Here is a 22,352-nt window from a genome sequence, read left to right on the forward strand (position 1 = left end):
GGTTGTCAGCACACATGCCCCACCCACCTGCTGATCAGACCTTCTGTTTTTGGGAGGCAGCCAATAAGAAGAAAGTTAAGTTAAAGGAGCCTGAAGTGGCTTTTTTCAGGCACTGGAGGAACTGAGCAGCTGCACCAAGACCCAGTAATACTGTGATTCAAGCAAAGCTATTCTGCTCAAGTTAAATAAATCGTCTTCCTGCTGCTCTCCTTAGGGGTCACCTCAGAGGATCACCTGCCTCCGTCTCATCCTACCCTTGTGTCACACCAACCCTCTGCATGTCCTCCTTCCCTACATCCATGAGAGTCCTCTGTGGTTAAAGCACAACATTTTAAAAAGCCTTTCAGAAATGATGTAAGTTGAGTCCAAATTGGGCAGAAAGACTATAATCTCCATTTTTAAATGATCAAAAGTAGTTCTGGCATGGCGTGAGGAACATCTCACTGTTCAAAGCCAGATCTGCGTCCACGTGGCAGTTATTTAAGAAGACCGCACGTCAGTTTCAATAAAATATAATATACACAGCATGTGAGGGCATACGCACAAACGCATGCACGCAAAGATGTACACACTCTCAAAATTAGAACTGTTAAGAGACTCCAAGCAGCAAGCAGATTTCAATCAACAAACATGATCTCAGAGGAAAAGCTGGAAAACACACACAACATTGTCTCTCATGACTGTCTGACTGTGCGATTTACATAGCCAATGAGCATGAAGTTCATGAAAACATACCTAATTTTGGATTTTCAAAGTCACCGTGCCATCTGCTTTTTTGTTCCGCAACAAACATACACACTCACTCACACACACGCACGCACACGCACAAACAAACAGCTTCCCACCCCACACCCCCTGTCGCTTGCAACTCCAAAGTTTCCACTGTATTCATCTCATGAATATGCTAATTGTGCATTCCACTGCCAACTGTGTGTGATGTTTCTGAAGGAACAGATATAGTTCCAATAAAAAGGAAGTGTCTACAACTGGCTGTTAAAAGAAAAAGGATGTGATAAGCATGTGTAACACTGGTGGTGCAATACTAGACCTGTTAGTGCTACTTCTTGCCTTCTTTGCATGTAGTGCGGGCAGTATAGTTACCTTTAACCACAGTACGCGGACAGAAGGGAAATATGGACCAGATCAGACAGGTTCTAGATTCGTAGGAGCCAAGGGTGTATGACAACAGAGGACTTGTACACAGTAGGTGTAGAAAACACAATTGCATTTATTAGCAATTATTAAAGTTGTGCACATTTAACAAAAGTAGAGCGCGCTTCTTGAAAACAAAATAAAATAAACCCCACAAATGGTCGACCTAAGGATATATTGTCTTTTGTGTCTTTTTTTTTTAAAAGTCAATTTCAGTCTTTCAATGTTCAGTAGTCACTCAGTGTGTTTGTAACCAGTCGGGTTACAATCTACCAGTTCATCCGGCTCTTTGGGCTGGGCTCGCCATCCAGTACTGGAAAAGGGATCCTCGATTCTTCTCAGGTCCTCAAAACCAATCCAATCCAATCCAAATAAGCAAAGGAAAAAACCTGACCTGGGGACCAGGCCAGAACACAGTAGTTCAACATTTAAGCTATCATGCCTGTAACTTATTATTACTACTGGTTGCTTGTAGTGCTTCTAAATTTTCTTCAAAATATTCTATGTTGTACAACAAATTATTCTCATTTCAAAGGGAAAAGTGCATAGGAAACACACATTTAAAACAATACAAAATAGCTCAGTAGTGCATTAGAAATACACATTGGCTTGAGACTTATCAAGTTTCAGCTAAGTAAAGTGCAGGTGAAGGCACTTAATTTCACATTGCTAATACTTAGTTGTGCAGAACTATAATTAGCACCATGAGAAAAGTGAACATGTGCTAACATAACGTCGCACAAAACCATACATTATACATCAATACCACAGTAATGTGACATAAACCTTTAAAGAACATCTCGTATGCAGTGCAGCAGACTCAGTGCTAATTGCTTTAGCCTCAGAAAAGGCACTTTCATTGCAAAATGGCTAACAAAAGTTAGCATCGGAGCTAGCGGCAAGTAGCATGCTATGCTAGCGCACGTGTACTGCCTGGGACTTACCATGCAAAGCAACAAATGCTACACGGGGCTTCACAGTGCTCACGTTGGCTCACGGCCTCTGGAATACAGTATCACTCTTATTATTCTTGCCGAAAAAAGGACTTTCTCTATCCAGCTAGCTTCTTTGCCGCACGGGTAAACTGATCTTTCACCGTCTGTGTCTCTGGCGTATCTGACTGGCACACGAAGGCACACACAGGTGTCTGAGCAGCGCACAGACTGGGGGAGGGTCAGACCGGCCAATGATTGGTCGCTCAGTGGATCTGACAAACACACTCTACAGGACTAAGTCCTGCCCCCACACCACTTATACATTACATATACATATGTACATATTAATTAAACTTCTGTTTACATGCTTTTTATCAGTATTTATTATAATTAACTTTGTTTTTATCAATATTTATTTATACTTTTAATCCCGTTTTTAACACTGGGTTACACTATCCCCCCTTAGAATCATGCAAGTCCCTTTGCATGGGATAGCTAAACGGTAATGACAGGGGAACCAGCCTTCATGGGGATGACCACAGAATCTTGTTCTGTCAAGGCACTGGTAAAAGCCAGGCTTAGACCTTGAAACAGGGACTGGGCAATGGAAACGAGAGGATTTCCCAACTGACTATATTGCAGTCGTTCTGGTTGGGTTCTTGTTCTCTCTGAGCGCCTTATGGTCGCTGTGGCTTCACTCTCAGTATTTGACTGACTTGAGTTTGCTTGATTATCGTTTGAGTTGTCTTCTTCCACTGGCCCATCACAGGTAGATCCATCGGGTAAGTTGGCATCACTCTCGCTTTCATTGTCAGTGGTTGAGTGTTCCACCATGGTTTCACTCTCCTCTAGGCTTCCATATCCAAGTGGATTTCCACATTCAGGTAAGTTGTCACATCCGGTTAAATTGTCGGCTCCAATCAAGTTGTCATGTTCATGTAAGTTGTCTCCTCCAGGCAGGTTGTCATGTTCATGTAAGTTGTCTCCTCCAGGCAAATGAGTTTCAGTATGATCGTGATCATTAGGGTGTGTCTTTGGCTGAGGAATCTCATAGACTCGAGTGACCTTTATGGGCTCTTGAAGAGGTTCCTCTCTGAACCAACAGATATCCTCATCTTCCAGTTCTGAATGATCACATTCCTCATGTTGTTTAGGTGATTGCCTTGTTTTTGGTTTGCGTACATGAGTTGGTTGGACAGGTTTCTCTTCAACAGGGGCAAGAAAACCACAAGGGAGCAAGAGATCGCGGTGGACTGTGCGGACTGGGCCCTCTTTTGTTAGGGGTTTTATACTGTAGACGGGCAAGTCACCTGCTTGGTTCACCACAACGTGAATATCAGTCTCCCACTTGTCGGCTAGCTTGTGCTTGCCTCTGAGACGGACTGCACGCACCAAAACTCTGTCACCTGGCTCTAGTTTTGAGGGTTTCACTCGCATATCAAATCTTGTTTTGTTTCTTTCTGCCATTTTGTTAGCATGGTCTGTTGCTAGTTTGTAGGTCTCTTGTAGAGTTGCCTTTAGTTTTGTTATGTACTGAGAATGCGACTTGAAACTTTTGTTGTTAAAGGGCAGCCCAAATGCTAGATCGACTGGCAATCTTGGCTGACGGCCAAACATTAACTCATATGGGGCAAAACCGGTTGTATCATTTTTCGTACAATTGTACGCATGAACGAGTGGTTTGACATAGTTGTGCCACTGAGTTTTGTCCTTTTCCTCAAGAGTACCTAGCATACTTAGTAACGTTCTATTGAAACGTTCTACCGGGTTTCCTCTGGGGTGATAGGGTGTGGTCCGGATTTTACGAATGCCCATGATCTTGCAAAGCTCTTGGATAATGTGGGACTCGAAGTCGGGACCTTGATCGCTATGCAATCGTTCGGGTATCCCGTAGTGGACTATGAAGTTGTCCCAAAGGGCTTTGGCAACGGTCTGAGCTTTCTGATTGCTGGTAGGGATGGCTAATGAATATTTCGTGAAATGATCGGTTAATACAAGCACATCCTTTACATTACTTCGATCAGGCTCAATGGACAGGAAGTCCATGCAGACTAATTCGAGGGGTCTGGTGGATTTGATATTCACAAGTGGAGCTGCTTTTTCTGGAGGAGTTTTACGTCTTACACAGCGGTTGCATGTTTTGATCTTATGTTCTATATATGCTGCCATGCGAGGCCAATAGAACCTTGTTCGGGCAAGATCTAAGGTACGTTCAGTGCCTAAGTGGCCCATGTCACAGTGGAGGCTTTGGAAGACTGAGTCACGGAGCTGTTCAGGTAAGACAAGCTGGTAGGTAACATCTCCTCCATCTTGGCGAGTTCGATACAGGATGTTATTGTGCATCTCCAATCGATTGAGCTCTCGGAGTAGAAGGTTGATGTCAGGAAGTTCAGCTCGCACAGTTGGTGGGACCTTTTCTCCAGTTTCAATTTGTGCAATAACTTCCCTCAGACAAGGGTCTGCTCTTTGTTCGTTTGTGATCTGTTCAAGGGACATATGGGGTATAACAGGAAGACCACCACAGTCATTTTCATTGACAAAGTCACCTGGAATGGCAGCTGCAGAAATGGCTAGCGAGTGAACCAAAGGGATGGTGTCATTTTGAGAGCTGCATACAAGGTGTTTCTCACAAATAGCAGACACTACTTCAGGACTGAAACTGCTGTCAGGTAGGGACAGGTGAGTCTGTGTGAACTGCTGTATGCGGTCGAGCTCTTTTTGGGACACTGCGTCGTTAAGCAACTCGCCATGTGGCCGTCTAGAAAGGCCATCTGCATCTGAGTTAAGCTTGCCTGCTCTGTACTGGAGCTTAAAGCTAAACGTTGACAGGGCAGCTAGCCATCTGTAACTCATGGCATCCATCTTAGCAGTAGTTAATATGTACGTCAGAGGATTATTGTCTGTTACGACAGTAAACTGATTTCCATATAAGTAATCTGCAAACTTTTCCGTTACTGCCCACTTCAAAGCTAAGAACTCTAACTTATGGGCGGGATAACGAGATTCACTCCTAGACAACCCACGGCTTGCATAAGCTATCGCCCTGGTCTGGCCATTCTGCTCTTGATAGAGCGCGGCGCCAAGCCCTGTAGTGCTGGCGTCGGTATGGAGCGTATATGGCAGTTTAGGGTTGGCAAAACCCAATACAGGCGCAGTACTGAGCTTTTCAATGATGGTTTTGAAAGCAAGATCACAAGAGGGAGTCCATCGCTCGCCGAAAGGTGTCTTGGGGTCATGGTACTGGACAGACTTAGCTTTAGGCTTTGTGCTTTTGCGCAAAGGAGGGTAGCCTGATGTTAAGTCAGTGAGGGGCTTAACGATACTCGAAAAGTTCTTAATGAACCGCCTGTAGTACCCTGAAAAGCCTAAGAATGAGCGGAGCTGTTTAAGATCACGGGGCACAGGCCAGGTACTTAAGGCTTCCACCTTTTCAGGGTCAGTCTCCACTCCCTTGCTGGACACAATATGCCCAAGATATCTGACAGAAGTTTGGAAAAATTTGCATTTTTCGGGTGAGAATTTGAGCCCATATTCTTTCAGGCGATCAAGAACTTTCATTAAGCGAGCCTCATGTTCTTCAAGTGTCTTGGAGAATACAATGATGTCATCGAGAAACACGATCACTTCGCGCAGGTTCATGTCGCCCATACATTTCTCCATGAGCCGCTGGAATGTGCTGGGGGCGTTTGTAATGCCTTGGGGCATTCTATTAAATTCCCAAAAGCCGATGGGACATACGAACGCCGTCTTTGGTTTGTCCAGCTCCTCCATCTCAATTTGGTAGTACCCAGATTTTAAATCCAGGACAGAGAACCATTGCGACCCGATCAAGGTGGAAAACGTTTCCTCCAAATTGGGGAGAGCGTAAGCATCTTTTATAGTCTGCGCGTTAAGCTTTCTGTAGTCGATACAGAGGCGGACTTCACCATTTTTCTTCCGCACGACTACAATGGGTGAAGAGAAAGGGGAGGTAGATTCCCTGATCACGCCAGCTTCTTGCAGTTCTTTGAGGTGCTTACGGACTGCCTCCAGGTCGTTCGGATGTATGGGACGCGCTCTATGCTTGAACGGTGTTTCATCTGACAATCTGATTGTGTGTTTCACTTGATCCGTCTTTCCAAAGTCAAGATCATTCTGTGCAAACACTTCGGGCATTTGGCTTAGTTTTTCGGTTATGCGCTCCTTCCATTCAGCGCTAATAGGGGAAGAGTCAAAGTTATATGTTACATTTGACTTCTGCTCAGTTCGGGATCTTGGAGTTCTCACTGAGTGTTCGTGAGATAGAACTCTTTGATATGCACTGACTTCTCCGATGACACAATTTAGAGGGATTGTCACATCATGTTCGGATTCATTGGTGAGTATAACTGGTACAAGGTAAGGTGCTCGTTCAGGTAAGTCTATGAGACAAGGTTTCACAAGGATGTCACCAGGTAAGGCTGACATTCGTGGATACTCTAACAAGACAGACTTTTCACCGTTACCGGCTGACACAGCTACAGCACCATCTAGAACAACAGTTTGGCCTGCTGGAATCAACTGTGGCTCTTTGTTGTGCATCGTCACTAAACCAAGACTACTGTCTTTGGACTGTTTGTGTCGTGACTCAAGAACTTTTAGAACTGCCCTATAGCCATATGGCAGGTTCAGCTGCAGTTCATGGCATGTGTTAGAGTACAGCTCATAAAGTACATCTAATGTGTTTGTCCCAATTAGCACTAAGGACTGAGAAGCTGTGCGCACATCGGGGACAACTAAGGCAAGTGTCGGCACTTCAGCTTCAATGCCAAGGAAGTCCTTTGGGAAAGTGACATGCAGTTCAATGTAGCCTAAGTAAGGCACAGACTGACCGTTGGCACCCTCAACTTCTAAAAGTTCAAACAATGGCTTAATCTCATGAGAGGACAAATGCTGACGATAGTAGGACTCGGGGACTGTAGTCACCTGGGAACCAGTATCTAGCAAACAACTCACTGTGTGACCATTAACTTTCACTTGTGCAGTACTCTTCGTACCAATTAGACCTTTAGGAAAGTCGAAGGAATCTGATCTTGTGTGTGACTTTAGGCTGGCACGCTTTTTAGGTGAAGCTTTTTGTTTAACCTGGGTGGGACGGGTTAACAAAGCATCAGCCTCCATTTGTCCCGCAACGGAGGCAGAATTTAGTTTAAAGAAAGCTGGTCATTCTGCCTGTCCCATATCTGCCTTCTCACTCTTAATTCCTTTCGTTTTGCAACTACAAGGGCAGGATTGGGCTCTGACTCACAAGTGGCTACTATATGTCCATCTTCCCCACAGCGGAAGCAATACCAGGGCTTGGGCCTAGTACTGCGGCGGCTGGGTGGAGGTGAGTCTTCAGGTTTGGCGTGGTCAGGTTTTTTATTTTCAGGTTTCCTTGTTCGAACTGTCTTCAGTGTTGCTTGTTTCTTTGGCTTCACAACGGCAGCTAATTGGCTTTTTAGATCGGCAACTTGTTTTTTCAGCTCTTCTAGACTATCTGACTGTGCTTGGCGAACATCTGCATTTGTTTCAGTGACCGTCTGTTCATGAGACACTGCTTTTGGTTTCGTGGCGCTAAAGTGTTTCTTCATTCGCGTGTTTTTAACTTCTTGTCGGTTTTCTGCAGTACGCAGGAGAAGCAATAGCTCTGCATAAGTGGGCGGCTCCTTATGCTTTAGCTCCAATTGCAACTCCGTTAGCAAGTTATCATCCCAGCAGCCTCTGTAAAACTGTTTAAGAAGCTGCTTATTTACTTCATGTGGTTCAAGCCCACCTCTGCGCACGGTGTGATTGACTGCCACCTGCAAACGAAGCAGATAAGCAGAGGGCTTTTCACCATGATCTTGGAGGGTGTTCATGAAGCGTACAAACAGTTCCTCACCATCTTCGACGGTGCCAAAAGCTGAATCCAGAAGTTTAAGATAGTCTGCAGGAGTGGCTTCTGGCCCAAGAGGGCGGATGACATCAGAAGCGGGAGCAAGGAGACTTTCAAGAATCTTACGAGTTTTTCCCAACTCGGACAAAGAAGCATCTTCCATCAACAAGTCAACATGAGAACGCCATGTTTCATAGTCAGCTTCGCTGTAAGGTCTGGGCATCTTGCCAGAGAAAGCTCTGAGTCTTAATGTAGAGTGAGCATGTGATGTCTTTTCAACACTCTTGACAACATGCTCGACTACTACTTTCTGAACCTCTGGTGGGTTGAGGTCAGTTGGACTCAACATTTGAGGTGTCAAGTTTGGTCTCATGGGGCGTTGGAATGTGCCCTGAATGGGTTCAGGAGGGTGAGGCAGTTCAGTTAAGACTGAAGGTGAGGCTCCAAGTTGTGTGGATCCTACCACAGGGCAAGTCTGATCAGCAGCATCATTTTCAGGGTTTCTCTCAGCTGTCTCAGCAGCTTCAATGGTGTTCCCTATTGTGGATAGGGCCTCCCGCAACACTTCTTCGAAATCCTTCCCACTTAGCTTGGCTAAACCCTTCAGGTTGCTAATGTAAGCCTCAGTAACACTGCCCCCTACGGTCTTAGTATAGACGTCAGTTAAGGCTCGAATGCGGTAACTGACATCTGGATTGTCAGTGGACTGTAAGAGGTAAGGCAGCTTAGGTGCTAATATTTCAACGGCTGCACCGGACTCGAACTCTACAATCTGGCTTTTGTGGAATGCAGAAGAGTCATCATCGACAGCGAGTACTCTACGAATAGTACCATGTTGCTCCAGAAACTCAAATACCTCTTTGTCTTTCTCTCTATCTGTAACACCGCTAACAATAATGGCATTTGGTACTTTAACGGCATACTTCTCGACAAAATCCATTTTCACAGTATGTGAGCATTTGATCAAAGGTCAAAGAGGATTCCAATGTTGTCACACAACACTCTAGGCTCCTGGCTGGCTCGCCACTTTTACTTATGTAACACTGGTGGTGCAATACTAGACCTGTTAGTGCTACTTCTTGCCTTCTTTGCATGTAGTGCGGGCAGTATAGTTACCTTTAACCACAGTACGCGGACAGAAGGGAAATATGGACCAGATCAGACAGGTTCTAGATTCGTAGGAGCCAAGGGTGTATGACAACAGAGGACTTGTACACAGTAGGTGTAGAAAACACAATTGCATTTATTAGCAATTATTAAAGTTGTGCACATTTAACAAAAGTAGAGCGCGCTTCTTGAAAACAAAATAAAATAAACCCCACAAATGGTCGACCTAAGGATATATTGTCTTTTGTGTCTTTTTTTTTAAAAGTCAATTTCAGTCTTTCAATGTTCAGTAGTCACTCAGTGTGTTTGTAACCAGTCGGGTTACAATCTACCAGTTCATCCGGCTCTTTGGGCTGGGCTCGCCATCCAGTACTGGAAAAGGGATCCTCGATTCTTCTCAGGTCCTCAAAACCAATCCAATCCAATCCAAATAAGCAAAGGAAAAAACCTGACCTGGGGACCAGGCCAGAACACAGTAGTTCAACATTTAAGCTATCATGCCTGTAACTTATTATTACTACTGGTTGCTTGTAGTGCTTCTAAATTTTCTTCAAAATATTCTATGTTGTACAACAAATTATTCTCATTTCAAAGGGAAAAGTGCATAGGAAACACACATTTAAAACAATACAAAATAGCTCAGTAGTGCATTAGAAATACACATTGGCTTGAGACTTATCAAGTTTCAGCTAAGTAAAGTGCAGGTGAAGGCACTTAATTTCACATTGCTAATACTTAGTTGTGCAGAACTATAATTAGCACCATGAGAAAAGTGAACATGTGCTAACATAACGTCGCACAAAACCATACATTATACATCAATACCACAGTAATGTGACATAAACCTTTAAAGAACATCTCGTATGCAGTGCAGCAGACTCAGTGCTAATTGCTTTAGCCTCAGAAAAGGCACTTTCATTGCAAAATGGCTAACAAAAGTTAGCATCGGAGCTAGCGGCAAGTAGCATGCTATGCTAGCGCACGTGTACTGCCTGGGACTTACCATGCAAAGCAACAAATGCTACACGGGGCTTCACAGTGCTCACGTTGGCTCACGGCCTCTGGAATACAGTATCACTCTTATTATTCTTGCCGAAAAAAGGACTTTCTCTATCCAGCTAGCTTCTTTGCCGCACGGGTAAACTGATCTTTCACCGTCTGTGTCTCTGGCGTATCTGACTGGCACACGAAGGCACACACAGGTGTCTGAGCAGCGCACAGACTGGGGGAGGGTCAGACCGGCCAATGATTGGTCGCTCAGTGGATCTGACAAACACACTCTACAGGACTAAGTCCTGCCCCCACACCACTTATACATTACATATACATATGTACATATTAATTAAACTTCTGTTTACATGCTTTTTATCAGTATTTATTATAATTAACTTTGTTTTTATCAATATTTATTTATACTTTTAATCCCGTTTTTAACACTGGGTTACACATGGGAAAAGGAGGATGTCAGTTTTGCTCTATTCACCCTTGCACTGCCTCTCTTTGTGGCTCTTTCTGACTTTTCTTTGTGTCTTTTGTCTAAGAAAAAAAACTATTTGGACACAATTCTGTAAACAGCTTTAAAAATGCAGTGACTAATACCTAACTGCTTGCTGTGGCATTAAAAAATACTTTTCTTTTGACCCCACTTCACTTCCAAGAAAAGAGTTATTCCAACAGCTAAAGATTCATCATCTCCATTTGAAAGCGACCAATTTCTATTTGTATGTAGGACACACACACACACACACACACACACACACACACACACACACACACACACACACACACACACACGTATATACATATACAGAGACACATACAGAGGGAGAGGCTGGAAGGACAGAGAGAAACAGAGACACTCTGGTATTTAAAGCCATTACCAGTCCAATCTATCTGACAGGACACAGTGTTGTCTTGGTGACGGAAAAGATTGCCATGCACTTCACTTTCGCTTCAAATGTGTCCCTGAATCACTAAGGTTTTGCAGAAAATGTCATGTCCATCATTTCTTAACAGAGAATAGCTAAGTCGTTGTTTCGTGCTACACTGCCTCTGTAATTTCGCCCTTCCTTCTCTCTGTCCTGTCCCTAATAGCTTATTAGCCGAAAAGTTTCCTTTGTACCACGTGAAACCTTTAGCACAATCATCCTCTTAAAAGGCACACTTGTTTTCTGAACTGAAGTCAGGTGCCATCATGAGCTCGCAGGAACGTGGCATGTTGGTAATTTTTTTTTTTTAAGTGTCTTTGTAATGGTTCATGTGGTGGTTATGTGGGAGTTTAGGTCATGTATGGACGAAAGTACTACTAAACATGGCACGCAGTACTGTGCTGCTCTTATAAATCATACTGCTCAGTAAGTTAATGTTGTTATCTGTAAGATATATGTATAAAATATACCCAGGAGGATCTGGTGTTGTTTAAAAGGCAAAGGTGGTACCTATTTGGTGCTGTCACGGTTCAGTTTACTGCATTTTACATGAGGCTAACTAATAAATAAACAAGTTTTCATGGCATTATTTTTTAAATCACCCTCACTTCACTTTTGCCCCCTGGAACTTTGTTGAACAGGCTGAACTCTCATGAATTTGCAGATTCCCGTCAAATTTTACGCCACAATCACCAGGCTGACATTTGGGGTTCACATTCAATGTCTCGACATCTGCTGAATGTCGTTCAGTCCAATTACAAATTTAGTGCAGACGTTCAGGTTTTGTTTTGTTTTTTTTGGTTAAATGTCTTTACGAAGGAAAAACTTCAAATTGTCAAAACAAAAAAAAAATTGATCATCAAACAAGAAATGGGTTTGTTTGTTTTTTTAAATCTTCTTTGTGTTGCAGGCTTAACGGACAAGGTTACAGGAGGAGATGCTGACATGTGAAAACCAGTAAAAGAATGGCATATCTCTTCCATATAGGAATTGCACCTAAACCTGGGAATCTGGGCCTCGACAGAGGGTAAGCGTTCACGTGGACACTCCATACAGCACCTTGAACGTCTTAAATATCCTCTCATTTCTCTAGATTTTGCTTCCTCGGAGTCAGACTTTGTTGTAATTTTTGAACATGGTCTACAGTAAGAGTTCTTTAGGCTTTCTGAAGGTTTTTAAAGTTTCAGCTCCTTTTTCACTCAGTCTTGCTTAACACTGACCTGTGAATCATTCAAGCATAAAACAACTCATAACTCAAGGGATGAACCGGCATTGTGTCTACACACAACAGACGATTTAGGCACTATGTTACTAGCAGTCTGTTGCAAAAACACATGGAATAGAATCGCCCTTTATTTTCATTGTGCAAGTATAATTCCCACATTCGTATTTCTTTAGATGAATTTATGAAAATACTACAGATAACAGTTTGAGAGGCATAAAACGGTATTTTGCATTAAGAAGGGATTGCAAAAGAGCTGTTTGTGAAAACTTGACATATCTCAGCATGGCGTGCTGTGTCACCTCCAAGTGGAAGACAAAAGCAGAAGTCCAAAGCCTAAAACCAATCTTCAGCAGTTGAATAGTATCTGAAAGTCATGTCCTTAAGAAATAGGAAAATATTCGAGCAAAGACCTGACACAGGACGTGAGACAGGCATCTGGCCCCTCGGTTGATTCGTCTACTGTTCACTGAAGCCTCATCAGAACGGGTCTCAGTGGAAGGCTGGCTGTCAAGAAGCCATTGTTAAAGAAGGGAAACAGGGAGAGGTATGCCTGAGGTATGCCAAGCTATATAAAACGTGTGCCGAAAATCAGCAGCAACAGGTCTGATAGAGGTATGAAACCAAATTTTAAACTTTGGTTTAGATCATATTTATATGTACAGAGGAGGTCAGCAGAGCTGTACAACAGTAAGCACCTACAGCCATCTGTAAAACACGGTGGAGGCTCTGTCACGGTTGGCCTGCGTGTAAGCCACTGGCGTTGGAGATCTTGTCAAAATTGATGGAAATATGAACACAGAAAAGTACATTCAGCATAGCTGGATAGAAAAACATAAAATAAATACGATTTTTGAAAGTCCTTCAAACTTTCTTGTAAGAAATGACACGAAAGCTTGCATAAGAGCTCAGGCTGTGTTGAAGCTCATCGACAAGCTCGTTTGAATTGTACAAATTCTAGTTTCCCTTATATGATATATTTACATATGCATGTTTGCACATTTCCCAAGAAATTGCTGCACAAATTTCCCATTTTGGTGAGAATATAAAGAGATGATGGGTGGCTCAAGACACAAACACAGTACTATAAAGTATAAGAAACTGCGTGCGATTAGAAATTTACAGCTGCCATAAGGTGTGTTTACCCATTTTTCCATAACTAATGCATATATATTTTATACTATTCATTTGGTATTGCTGCAGATGTCTCATTATAATCCCCCATAACAACTACACATTTAAAACATATTAAACTGACAACAGGCAGCCATCAAGGCATGATAACAAAGTAAATGTTGGTTGTGCAATGAATTGGCTATAGAATAATGACAAAATGAGTGTTTGGATTGGTTGCTTAAAGCCTTGTTTTCACTATGCAATTCTAGCTAATCTTCCAGGAAAATGAAAACTTGATCTGGGCAGCCAAAACAATCAAATAATAGTGGTTTTATTTTACTCCTGTAGCTGAAATAGTAGACCGTGAGTAACAGTTGTAAGTTGGAAATTTTGCTGTTGGAGGTGCAGAAAGAAACGTGGTGCAATATGAAAATTCAAACTCAAAATGGTGAGCTTTTTTTGTTTAAAATAACTCTTAGATATTGATTTTTATTGAAGGTTAACATGCCGGAGAGGTCCAAAACCTCTCATCAAGGTCATAAAAAGTTACAATGCCTTTGAAATATGCAAACGAGCAGACCTGGATATTAGGAATATTAATGGATATCATTGCGACGCTGCCATTTGTGGCATCTAGATCCAATCTCCCTGAACAGACATGTTCAAAACCTTCCATCTATGCCGAGGACACAAAGAAAACATTTTTAATTTCCTCTTCGTCCAAGGACAAAGACACTAAAAGTCCCACTGTGAATCCAGGAAGCAAATTGCTGTGGGATCCTGAGTCTAATCAGAGTGGACACATGAGTGGGCTCCCTACTCTACCACTTTTAGAAGAATTATCCTAATAATGGGCAGCAAAACCACAGGTACAGATTCTCACATACAGCCTTAACACGTCGAGGAGATCGTAGAAAGGGGGGCAGCCACAAGGTGTCACAAGTCAAGAATTAAAAAAATCTAATTGGAGACATCAGTACTGATCTTCTTCGGGCTTGAATTGGGAATGAATGTTTGATTTGATGGATTATGGATAAGACAGAAAACACACAAAGTAGACGAATGTCTATAAAACCAGGCAAGGAAGTTGTACTCTAGATGCAGGACATGTGATGCTGCCATTTCAGTGCCATACTGGCATGGTCTCTGTAAATAACTACAATGAGTTTCAATCACTTGAATGCAACTGTGTTAAAAATGTGTGGCACAAGTTACTTCCTAACACAGCAGTGAATGCCTTTGGATCCCTTGAAGATATTCCCCCAGGAAACTAGCTTTATCAAATATCTGCACATCACCCAATCATGTGCATCTATCTTCCCTCTTTGTTTGTGGTTCGGCATTTCCTTAGCGGGTGGGATACCACTAGCTTCCACACAAGCACCAGCGCAATAGCAGGAACAATGGTGCTTGATTTACAATCAAGCAGCTGCGTCCATTGCCAGCTGTTCCCCACACACAGCAACGGCCCTGCGGCCCAGCCGTTCTCCGCAGGAGTCCACAACCAGCCGCCAGAGACAACGCCTAGCGGAAGCCAAGCGTGGTACAAGCCTGCACCCGCTAAATTGGGCCAATTAGCTTATACACTAAAAGCTCTCCCCGCATAGTGTTTTCCAGAGGAAATCTACTATGTGGAACCTCAGTTTCTCCTTTTGCTGCTCCTTTTCCCTTCACCTCCTCTCTCACTACAGCAATTTGTGAAATGTGCTAAATGCTCCAAGAGCGCACGATGAGCAGGCTGATTAGACAAATCAGCCAGTCAATGTGGCATTTAAACTGTCTTATTGATCATTGACTGAATGGGCCGCATTTAAAGAATAACAAGTTTACTCAAAAGTTTTAACTCTGAATGTGTATCAAGTTTTATTTTTAACCGCGCTCGCCCAGATTTACTCAAAAAGTCCCCCGAAACTTTTTATCGACGCGGCGCAGGCACCCATCTCAGTATGCATCGAAATAGCCGGCTGTGCCCCTCTTCCACTGAATCAACCTCTTCCCTCGCTCACTCTCCCACCTCTACCCCTTCCACCAATCTTCTGTCTATCTTGCCATCAGACTAAAATATCTGTGATGAAGACATCTGCTGGACAGCTTGTCAGGGGGGCTGGAAATGGAAATCGAGAAACTGAAGGGATCTGAACGATCTGTCTGTGCCAGAATTACAGCCCACTTCATTACAGGGAGGAATGGACAGATATGGCATAAGATAAAGGGAAAAAAATACACACTATCTGCCATGTATTTCTGGCTTTAGCAACAGCACTGCTTACTCATTTAGGCAGGAGGCGCGGTTACATAAACACAGACACCCCAAAAAGTACATTAGATTAAGACAAATTGTTTCAATGGGCTTTGTCTAGTGCTCGTGAAATAAAAACAGAGCAGTATAAATGTGACTACTTAGAAATTGTAATTATTTAAGCAGTCTTTGAAAGCAAATTTTTACCATAAACCACAAAGAAGATTTGGTTCACTATCAAAAACCCGACTCTAACTTTGTAGCTGCAAGTAACTGAATTGTCCACACAGATTTCTGTCCTCAGTAAAATGTAATTCCACATCTGTCTCTTCTCTCTTCTCTTCTGAGCTAGTGTTGCTGGGGAAAGGGAAAAAAACAGAGCACTGCTGATGAGGGAAAAGACAAAACTAATCAAACAAAATTGAGGATGCCATTTCCTTGCTGCCACTCACCATTTCAGACACTAACTGTCTCGCTTTCCCCTCAAAGGACTCACACGAGCGCACACGGAGAAGTGCACGCTCTTCAGTGTGGGAGTAGCATGAGTCACCGCTCGGCCCGTTCGAAGGGGGAGGACTTAATTGACGCTGGAATCAACTGTACAGACCGGATATGAAGCCGAGCTCAAACACAACAGGAAGCGGGAGGTAAAGTGGTGCCACGCTGCCAAGGACGGTGGAGCGCTGTTAAATTAAACAAGGAAATTTGTTTTTCTAACCCTAATCTATATTAGCAGCAGTGTCTTGACTTAACATGCTGCCAAATGCAAAGCAGGCGTTGTATTTTATTTCATTACTGTGGGCCAGCACACTGGTCCTCGCCCCCCAGCCACCTTTTCAAAGGCATTACCAAAACTGCTTGCCAAATTAATTTACACATACTAGTTCCCATCAGTGGAAGCACAACAGCTCACTAGAGCTCTCTCCAAGCCAAAAAAAGAAGGTGAAGTTTAAGACACTGTGGCAGAGTGCTTTTATTAAGCCATGAGCACAAGCTACTGTATGAAGTATTAAGGACTTTGGTGCATCTATAGACCATCAAACCATTAGCCTGCGAGCAAAAGACATCCAGGAGAGCACATTCAAAAATACCTCACCCCTCTGCGCTCGCAAAGTCCTGACAGCGTTTCCTTGTGATTGAAGAAGTTGGAACACACCGAGTTTTGAACCCAACCCCTCTGAATTTTTCAGCAGCTGCAGTTAAAGCACCATTAAAGCACAAAAGCCGTGTCTGCGTGGTTTTCTATAATTGATGAAATAACAAGGTATTTATTGGAGGAAATATCACAAGCACTTATCTGAGGAGATGGCACGGCGACTGCAAGTGGTATAAAATGCACGACAGTGACCAACAAAAATGGGCACCTGTAGTACTCTGTCTGAAACACCCGCTGTATGTGGAACAACAACCCATGTACTCACGTTCCATCTCGGCTTTTATATTAGGATACAAGATGGTAAATGGAGTGGTAACTATATAGTATTTTTCTACGCTAACAGAGCACTCAAAGCGCTTTTTTTACTACAAGCCTCCTTCACTCAGTCACATTCATATAAGTGCTTTTCTTTCTATATCCAAGCACCTCATCTAATATTCGCACACACACAACCTCTGATGGATACATCAGGGGCAACTCAGCATTCATGTCAAAGTACGCCCAAGGATACTTCAGCATGTAGACTGGAGCAGGTACTGGATAGATGACCGGCTCTACTTCCCAGGCAAGCGACCATCCAAGTACCAACCATTGGGCATGCTCAGGGTGGTATGGCCTCGAGCAGAGACTGTAACCTTAAGATATACTTAACTAAAGTTACTTTCAAGATGGCTACAGCGGGTAGATCGAGCCAGTGACCGTTTGCTTACCAAGCCAACGTGTTAACCACTACAGTCTAGAGCCACTCTCACTGCTCTGCAGACACATCAATGTATTTTTTGGCAAAGCATTCACGTAAACAACACCAGCCAATATTAAACAGCTTGGGGTGGTTATTTATGACTTCTTACTAAGATGACAGCACAATGCAGTTTAAAAATTATCTTGTTATTACAACAACTTAACATTTTATATTTTCATCAGATACAGGTCCACCGATATTCAGTAATGACCTATTCTGGTAGGTCATTTATTGTGAATGTAGATGTGCTCACCAACTCCTGAGGTGCACAATGAGTAACAGTAGCTACTGCTCCACCTTCTTTCCAAACCTCGTCTGGCATTAACATCAGCACAGAAACTGTGCACCGGGAGCCTCATAGCACGCATATCCATAGCTGAGCAGCTAATTTAGGCTACGTCCACACTAGCTAGGATAAATTTGAAAACAGTGTTTTCCGCATCCACCCTATCGTTTTCAGTCGTTTTCACAGAGTTGTGCGTCCACATTGAAATGTCCGAAAACACTTACATTCCAGTACTGCGCATTTACCTGCCTCATTTCTGTCTGCCGTTTATTTACTTTCCGGCTCTTTGAAACGTCACAGCAAAATGTCGAGGAAAAGCACAGTTTTTTAAATTTTCTAACAATGAGGTGGAGTTGTTGCTGCGAGTAACACAAAAGTACAAAGTTGCAAAAGCAAGTGAGAATTAAAGAATTTGAAGAAAAGCTATCTGACGCATGTACAGACTGATATTAATCTTTAACAAGGCTGTCAAGATTCAGAGCAAACAAAACAACTGCTGTATAATGCCCTCTGCTATCTTAGTTTAATTGGTCACATGACTGCATCACATGACTAAAATGTGTCATCGTTTTCGAAAAGGCTCCGGGTTCGCTGTCCACACTGCGAGGCGAAAACTGCGTTTTCAAATGTATCTGCTTTGGAGAGCGTTTTCAAAACGCTGCATTTTCCTTGAGTGAAAACGCCGTCTCAGTGTGGACGGAGGGCCAAAACGGAGAGAAAAAGATGCGTTTTCAAACGAAAATGTATTAGTGTGGACATGGCCTTATGTGTAATGCGTAGAAGGCTCTATAGCAGGGGTGGGGGAACTCCAGGCCTCGAGGGCCGGTGTCCTGCAGGTTTTAGATGTGTCCTTGATCCAACACAGCTCATTTAAATTGCTAAATGACCTCCTCAGCATGTCTTGAAGTTCTCCAGAGGCCTGGTAATGAACTAATCATTTGATTCAGGTGTGCTAAAACCTGCAGAACAAGTTCCCCGTCCCTGCTCTATAGCGTTACAGAATAACATTTAACCATTTCATTTGCTTTCATTTCTATTTTAATGAAAAACATGAAGAACAAGGCATGAATAAAAAATAATAATAATTTGTAAATTCAGTTTTTCTAGTTTCATTCTGTTGATACAACATGACCAGAATATAAAAAAATGAATTAATCTGACTTTTTTTTTCCCTTTCAGATACACTTCAAAACTGGTCATTTGATCATTCTGGTTTCTTGTCGAGCTTTTTTCTTTTGCAATGAAATCACCTTGTTCCCAATTTCCTCAGTGAGTAACCACGTTATTATGGCTAATACAAATTTTGGCCAAAAACTATGAAATTAAGAGTCAAGTTGCATTACACTGGAATTATCCTTTAACAAATGAAATGAAAATGAATTTCATTTGTGCGGATAATGAGATTTTTCGAGAGATACTCGGCTAAATTTTCCACAATTTTCTCTAAGAGGCAATTTCCCCAGACCTCAGCCCTGTTCATTAGCCAGCATGTACAACCGCCAATGAGAGCAGTGCATGTGTGGGATAATGGAAATGGAGGTAGATCATGCTGAACATGAAGGAGATTTAGCTCATTCAAGTGGCAGGTAGTGTTTCTCCCCCATCCCTCGTCCCACTCCTCCACCTTCCCAATAACCCCCTTCCCCAGAGGCATTACCCAAAGCTGGCTCCTTCTCCTAATTACCCATGGGCCCTAGAAATGCTCCAGCTGTTTGGAGAAGTGGGACCACTGCAGAGCAGGAGGTTCAGCAGCAGCTGATGAGTTGGGTGAGAAATGGAAGCTGATTAAAAGTTTTAAACTCGCTTGGAAGACAAAAGAAAGAGAAATTTGAAGTTTTGGAGAAGGCATCTCAGGTACATTTCCAACGGATTTGTGCTAAAATTCTTTCTTTAATTAGTTTTTTTGTTGTAGTTTTTTGTCAGATTTGCTCCGTGCTTCCGTAGTGCATTCACTGATGATTCATCTAACATACTTGTGTCTGACAAGACCTCCCAGAGGACGAGGAAGAACTCGTTTGAAAGACAAATTCATTGATCGTTGTGACTGTGACTGCTTGCTGTACAGATTAAACGATTGGCAGTTTGACAGCTGACAGACTGACACTGATTGATCGATCAGCGCTTAACTGGAGGAGACCTCTGACAAACATGCAGCTTATATTGCTTACAAATGGACTGATGGATGGATTGGACTTGCCTGTGATTTGCAAAAGTGCCATTTTGACTCACCATCCCTACCGCGACGGTCCAACGTCGCCTTGGTAGATGAAGATGAGATGTAGAGGAAACCGTCCATGAAGATGGAAGCCTCAGGCAGGCAGGCGTTCTCTGACCATTGGTCCAGTCGAGGGAAAGCTACAAGGGAAGCAGAGGAGGAACACATGAGCAAAGAAATGGTTTTCCTCAAAGAATGTAATGGCACCCGTCTATTCATTCATTCCTTTACTGCCATTTATGTTACCTTTTTCTCAAGGGATGCAAAGCAAAATTAAAGCTGGAGTAATCAGATTTTTTAAGCAACATTGGAGAAAAAAATAATAGTTACTTATTACTTTTATTCAAGTATCCGGAGAGAGATCAGATCAGGTGAAGTAGAGGCCCAGAGGGATGAAGTATTAAGTAAGAAGCTGTGGTGCAATGGAGTAAAGCCAATGACATTTTCACCTGAGAGATTAGGGTTTTAACTCCTGGTTGTTGTAGGTTGCTGGTATTCAGCCAGTACAATTGGTCACAAAGATATATATCGCTGCACCAAAAACCTAGTAATTGCTTTGATCACTAGCAAGTTGCCGTGGTTGTCTGTATTCTGCATGCAAAATGCCAAACATTCTCCAACCACTTGCCAAGTGGTGGTTAAACTGCAAGAAGTGCAGGACAGTCCAGAAATGGGAAATGTTCCCCTTTGAACAAAACTTTTGACTTACCGCTGGAGTCAACAAATTTTAAAAGCTTACTTTGAGGCGACTGTTCCCCATTTTTGGTTAGTAGTTGACATATGCACACTATGGCTAACTGCAGAAATCCACTAGCAACCAACCCAGTTGCAAAGAGGTTTTTTGGTAGACCACTGTATACCTCTTTGCAAACAAATTTATCTACCAATAGCCAGCAACCTCCAGCAACCACTCACCAACCGGTCAGGGAAAGGTTTACAGTGGGTCGCGAACCAGTCTCTAGTGTGGCCCAGTGAGAGTGTGGCCTAATTTGTAGTGCAAATGCCATTTCCTGTCCAGTGGTGCTTTCGGTTGGTTCAGCTTTTCTAGATCTCTGCCTACTGCAGCTTTTAAGAATTGTTTTAACGTAATAAGTGAGCACTTAAATTGGTTTAACAATCATACGATATGCAAAATCACATAAATAGACGAAGTTATCGGCAATGGGAAAATAACCGAGTGCACCCAAAGCTGTTTTCTGGGGTAATTTTTTATACTGTATTCAATAACTTTGTGATGTCTCTCCTGTAGAATTCCACTCAGTAAATAATTCACTTGCAAAGAACATTTGCTGAAAGGGGCAACAAGGTGATGCGTCTGCCCTCTAACCATAGTACAGTGGCTCCACTACACACGCTAACATGACAATCACTGCTTGCATTAGCTGATATTCTAACAGATCCCCTAACACCAGCCTCCAGTGCATGCCAATCACTGCTGAGATCTCATTTTGCTGTTCAGATTTGGGATGTGGAAAGTGTTTTAGATTAAAATAACACCAATCCCACGCGTGATTCGAGCTTTCTCTCCCAGTGTCATCCGTATAAAATACCTGACTGAAAAGTCTGTCCTTCAAGCCGAATATGTGAATCCCCGATCCAGCTCTGGGAGGCTTTCACACTACTGAAGGACCCATAAGCAAGACAATGAATCCCCACTGGCTTCACAATTGCTGTTCTTGAACTCGTGCACTGACCTACATATGGAAAGCATTTTCCCGTGGGCATCAATAAAGCAACACAGTATTATCTTCTTTTTTTTCACAAGCAGCATAAAAAGTGATTATACAAGTTGGTGTTTATTTATTCATGACATTGAAAGAGAGTGACCATGTGACAAAGTCAAAGACGCAGCATTGTGAGAGCACTTCGTGGCAGAGTCCTCCACGTGCTGTATCTGTTAAAAAAACCCGAATAATTTCTACACTGTGTCCTCGCTTCATCTTTGTCCATTAAAATTAGAAGTCACTCATTTTTCTCTCTTTTTCTCGCAAACTTTAAGAGCTCCCCACATTCAACCTTATCATTCTCAAATTCAATTAGCTTCAATTCTGGGGTTCAATTTTCTGCCAAAGCCTTGGAAATATCTTACAGATTTTATCTTCACTACCTCCAGCTCCCTCATCAAGCAAGGTAAAATAACTTTAATTGAAACCACTTTTGATTGAAGTGACATTTCTACCCTTTAGTAACACCACTAATGCCTCTTCTCAGGACGGCGTATCGTTCCCCAGCGAAAAAACAGCCAGTTAATTTAACAAGAAAGCTTATTCTGAACATCGTTATGTGTGTAGTTTCATTATGTCAGACGAGCTAATTGTGTTCAAATGTGCATTAATACTCTTTGCTTTGAAGTAAACTATCAAGTAAGCACGTAATAAA

At 42.7% G+C, this 22,352-nt stretch overlaps 1 protein-coding gene across 3 annotated transcripts in view; it reads right to left on the reverse strand.

The window, feature by feature from the left end:
- arap2 (ArfGAP with RhoGAP domain, ankyrin repeat and PH domain 2) overlaps positions 1 to 22,352 on the reverse strand; it is a 186,081-nt gene that overhangs the window by 62,888 nt on the left and 100,841 nt on the right. For all 3 annotated transcript variants that reach the window (XM_085349547.1, XM_085349548.1, XM_085349549.1), the window contains exon 14: positions 19,988 to 20,113. In XM_085349547.1, the coding sequence (XP_085205673.1) occupies positions 19,988 to 20,113 (126 nt within the window). The remainder of the gene's footprint in view (positions 1 to 19,987; positions 20,114 to 22,352) is intronic.

This window comes from Diplotaxodon limnothrissa, linkage group LG3 (assembly GCF_057381915.1).
Source record: "Diplotaxodon limnothrissa isolate DT_005_m linkage group LG3, D_limnothrissa_male_GT1.1, whole genome shotgun sequence".
Taxonomy (NCBI): Eukaryota; Metazoa; Chordata; class Actinopteri; order Cichliformes; family Cichlidae; genus Diplotaxodon; species Diplotaxodon limnothrissa.